Source organism: Acipenser ruthenus, chromosome 8 (assembly GCF_902713425.1).
Source record: "Acipenser ruthenus chromosome 8, fAciRut3.2 maternal haplotype, whole genome shotgun sequence".
Classification (NCBI taxonomy): domain Eukaryota; kingdom Metazoa; phylum Chordata; class Actinopteri; order Acipenseriformes; family Acipenseridae; genus Acipenser; species Acipenser ruthenus.
Window position 1 is genome coordinate 25,645,769 of NC_081196.1, and position 17,405 is coordinate 25,663,173.

General features: G+C 40.8%; 1 protein-coding gene across 3 annotated transcripts in view; it reads left to right on the top strand.

Annotated features, from left to right (window-relative positions):
* Positions 1–17,405, top strand: part of LOC117406666 (trafficking protein particle complex subunit 10-like) — a 153,373-nt gene that overhangs the window by 83,952 nt on the left and 52,016 nt on the right. For all 3 annotated transcript variants that reach the window (XM_034010877.2, XM_059028754.1, XM_059028753.1), the window contains 4 exons: positions 1,283–1,429; positions 1,695–1,809; positions 2,276–2,352; positions 17,002–17,093. In XM_034010877.2, the coding sequence (XP_033866768.2) occupies positions 1,283–1,429; positions 1,695–1,809; positions 2,276–2,352; positions 17,002–17,093 (431 nt within the window). The remainder of the gene's footprint in view (positions 1–1,282; positions 1,430–1,694; positions 1,810–2,275; positions 2,353–17,001; positions 17,094–17,405) is intronic.

Consider the following 17,405-nt stretch of genomic DNA (forward strand, 5'->3'; position numbering starts at 1 on the left):
CGGTTTGTAAATAACTTCTTTCATTTCTTAATTCAGTTCAAGTTTTTAAATAAGTTTACCAAAACAACATGTAACCCCACCCCCCTGCATTATTTATTTAACTTGCAAACTCTCAGACTCAGTGTGCTCCTACCGGTACTGTATGCTGTTTTTTCCTGTGTTGGTACTGAGTGGTTTGCCAGTGGGTTTTACAGGTGGGCATCTCTGTACGTTGCCACCCGTGGTGCCTGCGAACCGGTAGACCCGTACCAAACCGGTACCGAGGTCACTGACCCGCTCCACTCCTGACCCAATACCTTATCGGTACTGAACCGGGACCGAGGTTTCCACACTGGTACCATTACCGTCCTGGTACCGACCCGGTGCGAAAGCTAGAATAAATAAATATAATAAATAAATAAATGTATTTATTATCCCACTGAACTGCTAGAGACTGCTGTGTTTTATGTGAATAATATTAGGTTATTGCTGCAGGACTTTTGGCTAAGAAAACCATGCACTTTCTCATCTTCTGAAAGAAACTGCTGCTAGGCTGCTTGTTAATTGCTGGTCCAGCTAAGGGCACATTATTAACTTATGCTTTCTATGGACTAGCAGATCATGATTTAAATGCATATTTGCACATACCTATTGCTGGTATTAAGAAAACGGGATGGTTTATAAAGTGTGTTTTGTGTATTACTGAATCTTGTTGATATGCAATGCATTGCATCTGACCTGACTATCTATACTGTTTCTGAATACAAATGTAATTGGTTATTTGTTGTAGAGCTGTTATTTAATTTATATATTTATTGGAAATTAATATTAATTAGCGGTTACATGTTTTTTTGTTTCTGCAGTATAAAATATATTGAGAAAAAGTAAGAAATGTTATAACATATTTAGCAATGGTGTTCAGATACATAACTTAGTTTGAAAGAATGTTTTCCTTGAAATTGCTAAGAATTTATTTATATATACCTGTGGGTTGTTTACTACGATCTTTTATACAGCCGTTTCGTGCTGTGTGCAAGAAATGTTACATTACAATATCAACTTCCTTCTTCCATGTTCTCTTTGAGTAAATAAGCTTGCTGTATAATTATGTAGTTGTGATATCCTGGTATTTCAATTGGGGCAAAATAGGGTATAGTATTTAAACCTCGTAACGGTTCTTGTGAGAATTTATAATTTTAGCAGGTATTGAATATTTACCTGGCACCCCAGATAATAAACCGTTACAGCAGCCCCTGTTGAAAACCCCTGGCTTAATACATTACGGATTTCTTGCTGTTTCCAGGTTTTGGTGCTGCAGGGAGCGCTGGATTGTTGGGTCTTCTTGAGCTGCCTGGAAGTGCTGCAGAGAATAGAAGGCTGTTCTGATCGGGCACAGTTAGATTCAAACTCGTCACATACAGTCGGTCTTTGGACTTATGCTACTGAAAAGGTAAATAACCGTGCTCGTGTCTCAACTCTTCATGCTACTATAATCAGCATGGCAGGTATTACAGCTTTTATAAGCAGCGAAGTGGTAAGATCACTGGCTTGAATTTGAAATGTTTAATGCCCAGATGTCTATTTCTAGTTCCCTCACCCAAGATGCATGCTGAAAAATGAAGAGGATGTATTTGAAACTGGCCAAAACCGTATACATGTTTGGGTTTATTTAGTTGTAATACTGGTAGATGTTTTTTTCTGTTCATTGGCAATAGTTAAAGTCCTTGGGTTATCTGTGTGGGCTGGCATCAGAAAATGGACCCAATTCTGAAGACTTAAACAGAACAGTGGATCTCCTGGCTGGACTGGGAGCAGAACCACCAGAAACTGGTACAACAAATTTTTCTGATACATTAATGAGTATATGTCAAGTGGGTTTACATAGCAGTACCTGTACCACAAGTTAATCTGAAGAAAGGGTCATGATAACAGGGATGTGCAACATGCACATGTGGTAACAAGGTAATTCATGGACTGTTCAGTACATTGTATTTTTTTTTTTTTTTGATAACCAATAACAAATCTGAAATCCGTAGTTATCACACTGTTATCTTTAAGGATGTAGGTAAATGTTTATAATTTAAAAAACACAAGCAAACTTATGTTGAATGTAAATATTATGACAAAGTGTTACTGTTTTGTTTAAAAAAAACAAACAAAAAAAAATGTTGGGTATGTTATATTTCTATATTGGTTATGCTTTTAATATTGAGGCTGGTGTTTTTGTAGCATGTACAGTTAGTATGTCACACAAGCCACTGCTCATATGGTCTGTATTGGACCTGTTCTTTTACAGCCAGCAGTCAGCAAAGCCCTTACAAAAAACTCAAAGAAGCCTTATCTTCAGTAGAAGCCTTTGAAAAACACTACTTAGTAAGTATGTTGGGGTATTTATTTAAAAAATTGTTACTTTGTATTTAAACTGAGACATGATTTTGGACAGAGTGCAGTCACACTTTCTTTTAACTGCAGCTTTTTTAACAGAAAAAAAACGCAAATTAAATCAATTTTACTATTAACATGTTTCTCAGTTGTGATTGAGATACACAAATGGCATAGCAGGTATCAATGTAATTCTTAAAGGAGAGTATAAAAGTTGTGGTAAAACATTGACAGTCATAAGCCCTAATTATCGATTTGAAACATATTAGGATTATACAATCGACCAGTGGTTCCCTTCAGGTGGTCCATGGAAAGGTTACATAATTACAGAAAGGAAGCAGCAGCATAGTTTATAGATCCCATTCCAAACCCAGAAATTGAGACCTTAAAAACTCAGCTACAGATGCAGGAAGAAAATGCATACATGGAGAATATCTCCAAGTTAAAAAAAAAAGGTCTAAACTCTCCATCATATTTAGTTTTGGAGTGTCTAAAATGTATTCTTTACTAGGGAGTTTTGGTGTATTGCTCTGACCTGCACTCAGCACAGCAGCTTGTAAAGTAAGGGATAAAACACGACAGGTCGTGCATTGTGTTGCATTAACATACGGCTGTAGTTGGGTTGGAGGCATCAAAGCCGTATGTTGATGCAACACAACGCACAATCTGGAGTGTTATCCAGCTATAAAAGGGATACAATAAAAAAAAAAAAAGTTTTTATTTAATAAAATATATGATCAAAAGAATATGTTCTGATGAAGATGACTACAAAAAACAGAAAGGAATTAAAAATATATAAATCTTAAGAAAAGAGGATATAAAGAATAAATTATTTAGAGAGAATTGAGAAAAGTTGACAAACTCAATAAGAATGAACTACTTGATTATAAGAAAAGGGAAGAGAGGGTTAAGAGAGTACCATTAATAATTACATATTCTAAATTATTACCCAATACTTCATAATTCAGAAAAAATGAAGACATTTTTTTTTCCCGAAAGCACCGATTGCAGCTTTTAGAAGGAATGCAAATTTGTCTGACATTTTAGTGCACAGTAAACATGAAGGGATCATAGATACATTAAGGAACATTGAAACCTGTACAAGCACATGTAAAGTGTGCAAAGGGTGAAATCGCAAATAAAGAAAATACATATTCAGTCTTAAAAAATCTGTCATGCAAGGATAGCAACCTTGTATATGGTATATTTTGCATAAAATCTAATAAAATAAAATATTTAGGAGTGACAGTTACATCATTATATAAAATAATGCACCTATCAAATATAAGAAATAAAAAAGTAAATGAACCAATAGTTCAGCACTTAACAAAGAACAGACACACCATGGATGACCTAAAGTTTGTGGTTTTAGAAAAATTAAAATTAGATAACTTACAGTATAGAAGAATAAAATAAATAAATGGATAAATAGACTAGATACCATGATGCCTTAAGCTTTAAATAGAAAAGAACAGTAGATTGTTCCATCATTAGCTATATAGTGAATGACATCACAAAGACATTTAAAAAGAAATACATTTGTGGTTACCATGGCACCAAAAGCTTATAAATACCTCCAGTGTTTGTTTTCAAACACACTTTCCCTCGACAAAGGTATGTTAAACATACCGAAATGTTGGGAAGTTGGCTTTTTGAGATATATAATCCATAGATATATATATAATCAATAACTCCTTCCGCTTTGGTAAAAAACATAGTCCCTCAAACAAGGTTCTTTTATTTGTTGTAAACATTAAACTGTTGATTACCATTCCTTTGTGTTTCATCCAATCAATAAAAACATGTATAAGTTGTTGACTTGTAAAAGATCAAATGTGATGAAAGGAATGTCACTCATTTTTTAAAACTTTAAAAGACCTCTCACATCAATGTGTATTTATTGTGAGTTTTGTATGCTGTGTGTTGATGATTTATTAATTGATTTAATGATTTTATAAATCAAAAATTAATTCTGCTGTGGTCTGTAGTATTTTGCACAGTAAAAAATCCTCAACAGCGTGCAGCATCCAAACATTCCATTTTATAAATAAAGATTATAGCTGGAGATTCGTAGTTCCGACTGTGCTGGGACCTCATGGATGTATTGCAATTTCACAGAGTATTAATTCACATAAATCAATTTCTGCTGTAATTGTCAATTTAAAAATAAAACAGTCTGTTTGTTTCCCTCTCTGTAAATGTGTGTTAATGAAAACTAAACTAGAAGCATTCTTTAAAACTTGACGGTGAAGGAACATAAGAACATAAGAACATAAGAACATAAGAAAGTTTACAAACGAGAGGAGGCCATTCAGCCCATCTTGCTCGTTTGGTTGTTAGTAGCTTATTGATCCCAGGTATTACATTTGCTATTTTCCAGTCTGTCGGTACAACCCCTTGTGTCAAGAGACTGTTGCATGATCTTGGTTAGCGGTTTGTAAATAACTTCTTTCATTTGTTTGAGTACTATTGGGAGGATCTCATCTGGCCCAGGGGATTTGTTTATTTTAAGAGCTTCTAGTCCCTTTAACACTTCTGCCTCTTTTATTCTAAAGTTATTTAAAATTGGATAGGAACAGGTCAACATGTGGGGCATGTTGTCCGTGTCCTCCTTTGTAAAAACCTGTGAAAAATAATCATTTCATATATTTGCTATTTTTTTTCCTTCATCTATGATTTTGCCATTTGTGTCTCTTAGACATTTAACCTCCTCTTTGAATGTTCTCTTGCTGTTGGAAAAATAATATTGGAAAAATATTTTGGAATTGGTTTTAGCCTCCTTAGCAATATTGATTTCTATCTCTCTCTTGGCCTTCCTAACTTCCTTTTTGACTTGTGTTTGCAGTTCCAAGTACTCTTTCTGTGTACTTTGTTTTTGGTCCCTTTTAAATGCTCTGTAAAGTGCCTTTTTTCACTGAATATTTTTTTTAATTGATCTATTAAACCATTTTGGCCATTTTGTTTTAGATTTAGATTTGTCTACTTTTGGGGTGTAATTGTTTTGTGCCTCTAGTACTACTTTTTTAAAAAACAGCCACCCTTTTTCTGTGGATGTTTTCTCTATTTTACTCCAATCTACTTCTGTTAGTCTCTGTTTCATACCTTCATAGTTTGCTTTTCTAAAATTGTAAACCTTAGCTTTAGTCATTACTTTTGGGGTTTTAAAAAATATTTCAAATGAGTTTGCCAATGGCTTTCTGACCTCTGGTTTAGTTATTCTGTCTTCATTATTTGAAAAGACTAAATCAAGGCATGCCTCCCCTCTAGTCGGTGGCTTGACAAATTGCGTTAGGAAGCAGTCATTTGTCATTTCCACCATTTCAATTTCGTCCGTCGTGCTCCCCACCGGGTTCTCCCATTTTATACGGGGGAAGTTGAAATCCCCCATTAGTATGGCTTCTCCTTTTCTACACGCATTTCGAATGTCATTGTACAACAGATTATTTTGCTCAGCATCTGAATTTGGCGGTCTATAGCATGCTTCTATTATTATGCCCTTTGAATTTGTGTCCATTATTCTGACCCATATTGATTCTGCATTGTTTTCTTTGTCCTGATTTCACACCTGGGCTTGAAGACTATTTCTTATGTATAGCGCTACCCCTCCGCCTCTTCTGTCCTGCCTGTCTTTCCTATATAGTGTGTACCCACTAATATTATATTCGTCTCCATCACTCTTAGACAACCAAGTTTCTGTAACACCTATCACATCGTAGTTACTTGTTAGTGCAGTAGCTTCAAGTTCTAACATTTTGTTTCTGTGACTTCTAGCATTAAGATAAATACATTTAATAGTGGTCTTACCTGAGTTGTTGCCCTTGTTTTGATGTGGTTTCCCTTCTGTTTTTTTGTTTTCTCCCCCCTTCCTTTCTAGTTTAAGTGCTTCTGGACCTCCTGAAGGATCCATTCTCCGAGTAGATTGGTTCCCTTAATGTTTAAGTGCAGTCCGTCCCACCTGTATAGATAGTCCTTGTTGTAGAATGTGCTCCAATGTTCAAGAAAGGTGAAGCCTTCCTGTGTGCATCACGATTTCAGCCATGCATTTTGATTTTGTATTTCCAGCTGTCCATATGGTCCTTTGCAAGGCGCCGGCAGTATCCCAGAAAATACCACAGTTTTGGTCTTGTCTTTTAATTTCCTTCCTAGCTCTCTGAATTTGTTTTGCAGGGATCTTGGCCTGTCTCTTCCAATGTTGTTTGTACCGATGTGGACGACTACTACCGGGTCGTCTCCTGTTCATTCTAGGAGCCTGTCCACGTTCTCAGTGATGTGCTTGACTGAGGCTCCTGGAAGGCAGCACACTGTTGTAGTAAGGGGGTCCAAACTGCGAACTGAACTTGCTGTGTTTCTCAATATGGATTCCCCAACAATCATGACCTCCCTTCTTTTTGCTGCCTGGCCAGCACTGTTTATAGGGTCCTGAATGTTGTTTCTTTCATTCTCTTGATGTTGGTTTTGGTCATCTAAATGTTGAAGTGGCTCAGATTTGTTGGATGTCTGGATTTCTGGTGGTTGTGTTTGACGAAGTTTCTTTTTTTCCCTGCTTCTGCTTATCTGAATATTGTGATTGGCACAAGACTGAATTAACTGCTGTGTGTTAGAATATTATTGGTGCAATGTTTAGAATAGAGAATTCTATATACTGATGTAAAAGGGAATTCAAGCAGATCATATTTTTCCGAGTACTGATAAAGTGCTGGTTGAGTGGGCCTCCGGAGCGCTCTGTAACATCTGTGTGTTAACTTTCAAATAAATAGACTTGACCTAACTCAATGCGCCTACGGATTGAATTGTTTGGGTTTAGGTGAACATCCAGAATTCATCCCTACAACGGCTTCCAAGGCATTGTTGTTCCTATTTGTGTTCCATAGTAACCATGACCCTACCTGCAGTCTCTAAGCAGTTATAAGCCACTTTTGCATTTGACCTTAAGGTGAGGTCAAAGACATTTTTTATAGAGCATATATGGGTTCCTATAGGTGTTCCATAGTAACCATGACCCTAGCTGGACTTTCTAAGGAGTTATAAGCTTGTTTTTCATTTGACCTTTAGAAGAGGTCAGAGGTCAGAGGTCATGGGCAAGGACATTTTTTGATAGAGCATATATGGCTTAATATATGTGTTCAATAGTAACCATGACCGTATCTGCACTCTCTAAGGAGTTATAAGCTGGAAATAATCTTCTGCATCCAAACAAATTATTTGGCGAACATTCTGCAACCCTTGTGCATCAACATGGAGAATGCAAACCAAATACAAAATACAGTCAATTCTCGTTAATACAAATTTCAAGGGACCAGCAAAAAAAAAAAATTGCATTATCAGTAATTTATATTATCAGGAGTCTAGTCAAATGCATGCCGTCAGTTTTTATTGAAGTTACAGTAACAATGTTTCAATTACAGAACAATGAAAAAGTATTATACATTTTTAAGTACTATGCATTTTATTAAAAATAAGATTGTAAGTGAACTTTTAAAAAAGTATACATTACAAATGAACTGCACTAGAAACATGTCCCATTCTGATCACAGGCATTTTTAAACTCAAAAGCAATCAGGTAAAAAACATCAGGTATTGAGCAAATCAGAAACGCTGACGACTTGCATCCAGTTTACTGTTCATAGGCCTATGTTATTGTACCCCAGTTTTTCAGAATGGTTAACAAAGGCTGTATTCTGACCACAGCGCCGGTGTGAGTGCAAGCGCGAACGGCGCTTGCCCCCGATTCTGTGGCGCATAAATGGTGCGAAGATGTTAAAAAAAAATAAAAAACACTGCTCTGAAATGGTATTCTGAAGACATCTTGCGCTGCTGTAGAGCACCTGCCCCATCGCCACAGGTCGGCATAAATTTTGGGGTGTGGTATCATTAACATATTTGCCGAAGTGATTCTGATGACAGCGCCATGGGGTCCCAAATAGACAACTGAGCACTGTGTTAAGACCCGCTGAAACCAGTTTTATTTAGTGGTGTGTGGAAGGGTGTGGGTATTCACTGACACAGGAGACAGAAGTTGTAGTTGAAACACCGCACAGGTGCTCAGGTTTATTATGTTTAATCTTATTAAACAAAATAAACCTGAGCACCTAGCAACCTAGCGGTCTGCTAAGAAATAAATAATAATAATAATAATACAGATTTATTTTAGCCTGCAGAGGCTGTTGTTCGTGGTCTGGCTACCAACGATGGTATCCAGAACCTACGGGAATATCACGGCAGGGTACTCGTTACAGTTCAAGTGCACTCGCAGGTGCTTAAAAATAATGAAAAAACAAAAAGGCAAAAAGAAACAGGGAAAATAAAACACAGTAATGAAAACTACAAAATAAATGTGCTGCACTTTGCATTGTGATTATCCCCAGTCGCCGCTACCGTACGACCCGGGCCTCCGTCCTACACTAGGTTGTTTCCTCAGCTGATTTAAAACAATATCGGGGTCTGCCCAAGGATTCCCCGCTTTCTCTCTATTTCCTTAAATTATTTTCTTTACGTTCCTTGTGGAAGTTTTCTCCCGTCCGTCCTTGGGTTAGCAGTGAGCCCAGCCTCCCGCAAAGATTGCAACACCGCCGCTACCTTACACAGATGACTCGGCCAATCCTCACTGTGGATAACCACGTCATCTATGTAAGCAGCGGCGTATTGCTGATGGGGCCGCAAAATGCGATCCATCATCCTCTGGAACGTGGCTGGTGCTCCGTGCAACCCAAAAGGCATTGTCCTAAATTGGTATAACCCGAAGGGAGTCGAAAACGCCGTCCTCTCTCTGGATTCCGGGGTCAGGGGTATCTGCCAGTACCCCTTCGTCAAATCCAGTGTCGTCATAAAATGAGCCGTACTTAGACGCTCCAGCAACTCATCTACCCGGGGCACAGGATAAGCATCAAACTTCGATTTCTCATTAATTTGCCTGAAGTCAATGCAAAACCGAGTTGAACCGTCTGGCTTATCCACTAAAACAATAGGACTGTTCCAGTCACTTTGGGACTCTTCTATTTCCCCCAGTCTCAGCATCCCATCAATCTGCGTTTTTATTACCTGTCTTTTACGTTCAGGTATATGGTATGGCCTCTGGCGAACTGGCGCCCCCGGCTCAACTTCAATGTGATGATGGTCTACTCGAGGCTGCCCCGGGACGGGAGAAAACACATCAGGAAATTCTGGCACCAGCGCCCGAGCCTGACATTTCTGTGTTGGTGTCAGATTGTCTGCAATCTGTACTGACCCTGTTTTCGCCAACACAGAAAGATCAGGTTCCAGGTCTGTGACGTCATCTGCCTGCGCTACTACTAATGCCTCCTGTTGCATCCAGGGCTTCAAGAGGTTAACATGATAAATGTGTTTTTCTCTCCGTCGCTCCGGCTGGCAGATCTCATAATCCACCGTCCCAATCCGGCGTGTAGCCTCAAAAGGTCCTTGCCACTTAGCCAGAAGTTTCGACTCAGAACTGGGTAATAATAGAAGTACTTTATCCCCTGTCTGGAATGTGCGTAACAGAGCTCCTCGGTTGTACTGTGTCTCCTGTCTACGCTGAGCCTGCAGCAAATTGTCATGCACCCATTTTCCAACAGACTCAAGACGTTTGCGCAGGTCCAACACATACCGGACTGTATTGGTCGAATTATCCTGCTGTTCCTCCCACATCTCTCTGACCAGATCAAGCACAACCCGGGGTCTCCGCCCATACAAGCAGCTCGAATGGCGAAAAGCCTGTGGAAGCCTGGAGTACCTCTCTGATAGCAAAGAGAAGGGGAGGAATCAGCTGGTCCCAGTAACGCACATCACTATCCATTAATCTACGCAACATGTTCTTAAGGGTCTTGTTAAAACGCTCCACCAGACCATCGGTTTGAGGATGAAACACCAATGTCCTAATGGTCTTGATTCCCAAAAGCTTACGTGTTCCGCGGATTAGTCGGGACATAAAGTTGGTGCCTTGGTCGGTTAGTATTTCTTTGGGTATCCCGACTTGGGAAAAGACCTTCACAAGTTCGTTGGCAACAGATTTGGCCGAGGTGGAGTGGAGGGGAATGGCCTCAGGATAATGCGTGGCGTAATCCAAAATGACCAACCAAATCCATTCCAATACGCTCAAACGGAGCTTCCACTATGGGCAACGGCACCAGTGGGGCCCGTGGGACAGCTCTAGGACTGGCCTTCTGACACTCCCCACAACGTTCGCAAAAACATTTGACGTCACCGTCCAGCCCCATCCAGTAGAACCGTGACACAAGCCTTGCTTTAGTCTTATCCCTTCCCAAATGACCAGACAGGGGAATAGCGTGAGCCAGCTGCAGCAAATCCTCCTTAAAAGGCTGAGGAATGAGCAAGTGGTGATGCACTTCCCCGGTCTGGGGCAATTTGTCAACACGGTACAGGAGGTCTCGAGCGATTTCAAAGTCAGGATATGTGGTGGCGCGTCTGGGGTCAACCACCCGACCATTAACCACCGCTGCTTGGTCAAAGAGCCTGCCCAGCACGTCGTCACGCCCTTGCTCGAGTCAGAAGTCACAAGAGCAAGCTAAAAAATCAGCTCACATGGCTTCCAGCTCGGGATCAGGTCGGTCCTGAGCGGAGGTAGCCAAGCCAGACCCCTGCGCTGGCTCTGCGGCCTCCCCACCAGACTCTTCTCCAATCGCCCCCACCTGAAACTTCTCAGACCCCCTCCACTGCCAGCCCTCATTCTTAGCAGCTCGGCGCTCCCGTTTAGTTTTATGGGGTTTAAATTTATGACAAAACCACTCCGGGTCACGAAAGGGAAAGATCTCTCCAATCACTTCCTCTTTCTTAGCCAATAGGGAGGACAGGGCCTTCAGGGCAGCCAACCAACTCTTGAACTGCCCACAGTCCCGTCCCAGAACTACCGGTACTGGCAATCGAGGACACAACCCCACCTGCACCTGCGTCACCTGCTGGCCAATTTTCACCATTATGCTAACCTTGGGATAAGAGCGTACATCCCCATGAATACATTTAATATGCACCCGTCCCAATATTTGCTTATGCCCCGGTGAGATTAGGCTCTCCTGTATTAGGGACTGACCACACCCTGAGTCCAAGAGAGCCTGGGTTTTTGTACCATCCACTGTCACAGGAATAACAAAACCCGTTTGCTGAAGTGACTGAGGTAATTGAACCTGCTTACCTGGTCGGCTGAGGTCACAATCCATCACGGGGCAATCCCCAGCGATGTGGCCCACCTCCCTGCACGTCCAATACTTTAGTGGGCTGGTTTCTCGCCCTGACAAGAGGTGGAAATACTGGAGCCATCAAAGGGGCTTGACGGTGAGGTGGCCGTGCGAGACCCTGGTCCGACACCGCAGCAACCCGTGGGTAACCCCACCCTGCCCCAGTTCCGGGCCGGGAGCTCCTGCCGACACCCCCCCGTCCAAATTCCTGTCTACCCCTTCCCCCCAGTCCCTTCGCCCTCTCCGGGGCCAGTAGAGGGGGTGATCCAGAAATTGCGCTCCTTCCAGGCAGTCTTGCTGGCGTTGGCTCCGCTGCCTGATACTGCTCCGCCAACTCGACCGCCCGATCCAAAGTGGCAGGTGCCTGCCGTTGCACCCATAACCGAGGTGCCGGGGCCAAGCACTCCAAAAAGCGCTCCACCATGATCACCTCCACCAACCTGGCTTTGGTGCTCATGTCCGGGTTCAACCAGCCCATGGTGTAATCTTTTAGACGGTGGGCGATAATTCTGGGATGCTCCGCCGCCGAGAAATGCTCCTCCCGGAACTTTCGCCGATATCCCTCTGGTGTGGCCCCCACGCGATTAAGGATGGCCGCTTTCAGTGTGGGGTAATCCATCATCCTCTTAGGAGATAGTGTTCTCGCTGCTGCCTGTGCCTCCCCCGTCAGCTGGGGCAAGAGGTAGCTAGCCCACTGTGCCTGAGCCCACCCGGCAGAGGTCGCCATGGCCTCAAACACCTCTGAGTAGGCTTCGGGTCGATTCTCGGCCGTCATCTTTGTGGGTCTCTGCAATCGGGGATCAGGTCCTGCCGGTCTAGCAGCCCCCTGCACCGCAGCAGTTAGGGTCTGGCGCAGGAGGTCCATCATGGCCACAAACTGACACCACATGTTGAAGGGTGTGGGTATTCACTGACACAGGAGACAGAAGTTGTAGCAGTCGAAACACCGCACAGGTGCTCAGGTTTATTTTATTTAATCTTATGATTTGTACTGATTACTTTTAGCCCGCAGAGGGCGCTGTTGTCCGTGGTCTGGCTACCAACTATGGTATCCAGAACCTACGGGAATACCACAGCTGGGTACTCAGTACAGTTCAAGTGCACTCGCAGGTGTTCAAAAATAATGAAAAAAACAAAAAGGCATAAAGAAACAGGGAAAATAAAACACAGTAATGAAAACTACAAAATAAATGTGCTGCACTTTGCAGCGTGATTATCCCCAGTCGCCGCTACCCGTACGACACGGGCCTCCGTCCTACACTAGGCTGTTTCCTCAGCTGATTTAAAACAATATCGGGGTCTGCCCAAGGATTCCCCACTTTCTCTCTATTTCCTTAAATTATTTTCTTTACGTTCTTGTGGAAGTTTTCTCCCGTCCATCCACGGTCTTGCCGAGCAGCGCGACCACTTGCTTGTTGTACAGGTCTAAAGGGGCAGATCTGAGGAAACAACAAAGTATTAATTTATAGGACCAGCAATCCCCCCCAAGACCCGCCTCCCAGCCACTCAGAGAGGGGGAAAGCTCACACACCCTCTTCCCCACCTCTCTGTGTCACCGCCACGACTGGCAGGCAGATCTCACGGGACTGCCGCCCTCTTCCTGCAGCATCGTGCATACGTCAGACGGCCAGTCCAGATCTCCCCCTGTTACATGGTGCAATCAGGAACTTCAACAATTGAACACACTATAAAAAGCAAAGTAGTCCTATAAAAAAATAATAAGTTAGCTGTACTTTTCTTCATTACATGTTGTACAGACAGTTCACAACCATGTTTGGGTGTCGGTTAGGCAGCAGTTCATGTCCCACTAGAAAATTAATGAGCTGCTGCTACTGGTAGACAGGTCAGAGAGGGTAGTGCTTTTCATGTAGTAATGTCAATGCCATGAAATGATGTACCTTGTATAATTATTATAAATAATTAATTATTGCACTACGTGCCTGTACCTGTTCTATTAATATAGCAATCTCCTGTGTCGTGAAGCGTGGTTTACGTATTCTCTTGGCGAGTGACCTACCACTTGCTGTTCTGACTTGCTCTGTGCTACTGCCACTCAACATGATCACCACTTCAAAATTGGAGCCTTGAGGTAACACAAGTGCGTTCTGTCTCTTTTTGATGCTGTCCGACAGCATCAAAAAGACGCAAAAAACAGGTCTCTAGTCGTTTTTTTCTCTGGAAAAAGCTGAGAAAACCATTCAAGGGTGTATCTCATGAATACTGATAGTCCCGACACCACATAGATAACACGGACATAAACAAACAAGATAGCTGCTTCCGCATCCATCGCTCAAAGAATATCACAGACATTTGCAGAGCTTTTTTTTAGATGTTATAGTAATAAAATAACGACTTGGATCTCATTATTGAGGAGTTTGGTGATAAAACGAGTGATCAAGAGATGATTTATCGGTATGTACTATTATTAAGAGGTATTTGAAAAATATAGCGAACAAGGGGTGGGACAGCGCTGGAGATGCAGTACTGAGTGTCCTGTTAATATGTAGTGCCTTTTAAACCTGTTTTACTGTGAAAAAAAATACTTTTAAACAGCGCATCTAAAATAAACTGCGCGCGTGAAAATAAATTGGACCTTGCCCTGATTGGATATCAGATTCCCCAACCTACTCAGCATTGATTGGCTGGGCGCTGTCAGTGCGCCACTAAACGCACTTGCGCTGGGTTTTTAATGTCATCAGAATCACACTTTTGGAGAAGCCACTCCCTGCGGGGCAGACGCGATTGTCTTTAACCACTGAGTTTGCGATTGCACTCATTTCATCAGAATAGAGCCCCAAGTGTTCATGGGAATGTTGAAGTCTGTAGCAACATTTTTTCTTTTATCTGCAAATATAAAAATAAACAGTGTCAGTTATTTCAAAATGGTCAGCGCTTATATAACACTGTGTTGCATCATTGGGAATTTGATGTTCAGACAATCATTACAACTGAGCGGTATCAGGAGTGGACCAGCAATGTCAATTATGATGGATCCAGAGGCAAAACAGTGGAACCACAGCATGACAAAGTTGTAAGGGACAGAATAAATGAACAGCTCAGGATGGCAAGGAAAACGGAAACTATGGCTTAGGCTGTTTTTCTTTCACAGTTGTCATGAATTGCACGATTTTCCATTGTCATGTAATATGTAGTTTCCTGTGAACATTTTAAGTGCTTCATTTTTGCTGGGGCTTGCTGGGGTGTGTTTTTCTTATTTATGAAAGTTAAAAATCTCACACTATATTTTGCTCTCAAATGCATGTTGTCTGAGAATTTGACTTTTTCAGTCAGGCATAATGTAATGCACCGACGTTTTCTTAAAATTCTCAACAGTTTTATCCATTCTGCAAGTTCTTGTGTGCGCTAAAGATACAGCCAGTCCGATAGCAGGGACGTTCACATTGGTTTTTGGTTCTCGGCACTGAGCGTAAATATCATTTATTTCTATCACAAAATATAAATACATTTGTTTGAAGCAATCACAGATTTTTTTAACCCCCCCTCCACCACTAAATCACCATGTTTTCTACATCATGGTACAACACTGGATAGATGTGGATCTTCTTCCATTCATTCTGTGTCAACCACGCCAAAGCAACCATTCATCTGCCCCCCAGTGTGAATCAAATTCAGTTGCCTTAGCTGCTGCTGTAGATTGTTTCTGAACATACTTTCTTACACTTTAACTTAAAATCGAAGTGATATATGAAAATGTATGTTATACCTGTCAAGGTACCTGCCAATAATATACAATTTTACACATGTACCATATAGGATATTGGCAGTTTGTTTAGAGTAGCCTAGTTTAATATAATGGTACACACACAATTTTATAATAAGGTGATAATCAGACATATTAATAAGTCACTGTATTGTTTTTTCATAAACAGATCATTACTGTACCTGTAAACTGCAGGAGTTTTATTTCAGTGTATTTATATGTGAAATGTACCTAAAGTTTCCAAACGTGTAGTTCATTAGTCTCCGGCTAAGAGAGCACCCCTCGGTAAGCAAGCAAAGTGTTCTCTAAGACGGAGTTTACCAACAAACACAATATGAATCAGTTAATAAATAAATATTTATTACTTGTAATGAAGCACATACAACAACATATGAAATTAACTGAATAACTAAGAGAAAATAGACAAGTATATGTTAATAAACTATAATAATTAAGTAACAGACAAACTAACGTTAATAAAGTAACTGTCAAACGAAATGAGCACAGCACCCTTACACACGTTAAAAAATAAATGTACAGGAGTAATGTTCAACACATGCACAACATTATTTAACAGAATGGTGAAGCAACTCACCAGAAGGGGAAACACCAAATTGCTGTGCGACTTCAGGTTTTTTTTCAAGAGCTCAAACAATTTCCAACTTTTTGTAGTAAGAGAAACAGCGGCACGTTTCGCCGTTTGTTTCATGCCATTTTGTAGGAATGAGATGCACTCGTGGAAATTAGAATACACAACGAGGCAATGATAAATTGAAAGATTGAATAAACTAATCAGTGTTCCTGAAGACACTCTCGTAAAGTCAGTTTTGAAAAGATTCAATAAACTATTTTAATTTAAGGTTGATGATGATGAGTTATCAGGTTACAAAACAGTAGACTACTGTATCAGTTGTGAACGAATCGCTATTGGTGGCAAAAAGCTGTTCTTTTAAGCAAAGTTCCTGTTCCTTTAGGCAGAGCATTTACAATGGGAAAAATCAGTTTCACCACAAGGGTGTTCTCTTAACCAAAGTGTTCTCTTAGGAGGTGTTCCTATATGTGGAGACTACTGTGTCAGGAAATTTGTCTAATCCAAGTTTGTTTTAATGAGACTGGAAAAATATTTAGCAAGTCTGCTATGTTTTAAAGTGAGCTTTACAGACTATTGCTGCTGTTTTTCATGCAGAATTGGAGTAAAAGTTAGATAATGAAATGGGTAATATCTGATTTATTTTGTCTGTTCTATTCAGCTAAATGATTACAAGGAAGTTCATTTAGGAGATTAAACTGAGCTCAGCAATACAGTTTTGAAACAAAATGTTTTATGTGTTTATGTAGGTATTTTCAAATGTTGTGCATGTTCTTAAGTTATTTGCATGAAGTATGGCTATGACTACTGAAAATGAAAAAAAGCAGCAATTAAGCTTGGAGTGGCATATATACGCAAGTCACACAATTTATGGTTTTCCATACGGTATATCTAGTGAACCACTTATTCACTTTTGATTAAATAAGGCAAGGCACTGAAGTTATTGAATAATATACAATAAGTCTGTCAGTTGAAGTCACGCTTATATCTTTACTTAAATAACTGTGATGAAACTTGGTCAGGACATTTTATAACACAGGTTATTGAGAGTCTCGGGGTATACATAGGCAGCTGTCTGTATATGAATTGTCCCTGATTTAACTATTTGAAGGAGAATCTGTTTTTAATCATTTCTCTCTTAGGAACTCTCCCATGCTGCTATGGATATGTACAGAACAATTGGTCGACTTCGATCAGCACGACTTGTAGGAAAAAGCCTGGCTGAGTTTTACATGTAAGACCATTTTTAATATGTTTGACATATTATCTTTATTTTTCCCTAATGCGACTCCTAAGGCACGATTTTGAGAAAACAAGGTAAAATGCAAACCTAAGGGCAAAGTGCTCTACGTTTGTGCTGGATTGGGCCGTCCCCTTCATGTTGTGATTCTGAAGGGAGCTTGAGCTGGACACTGGCAGAACTCTGTTAGCGCTGACCAATGAAGAAAAAGTAGGAGTCAGACGCTGCTAGCAAAACAAGAGCAACTGACATTGCCTTTAAGACAAAGATAGCCCAGCGTTTGCCTTTACTGTAATTTTGATCAAT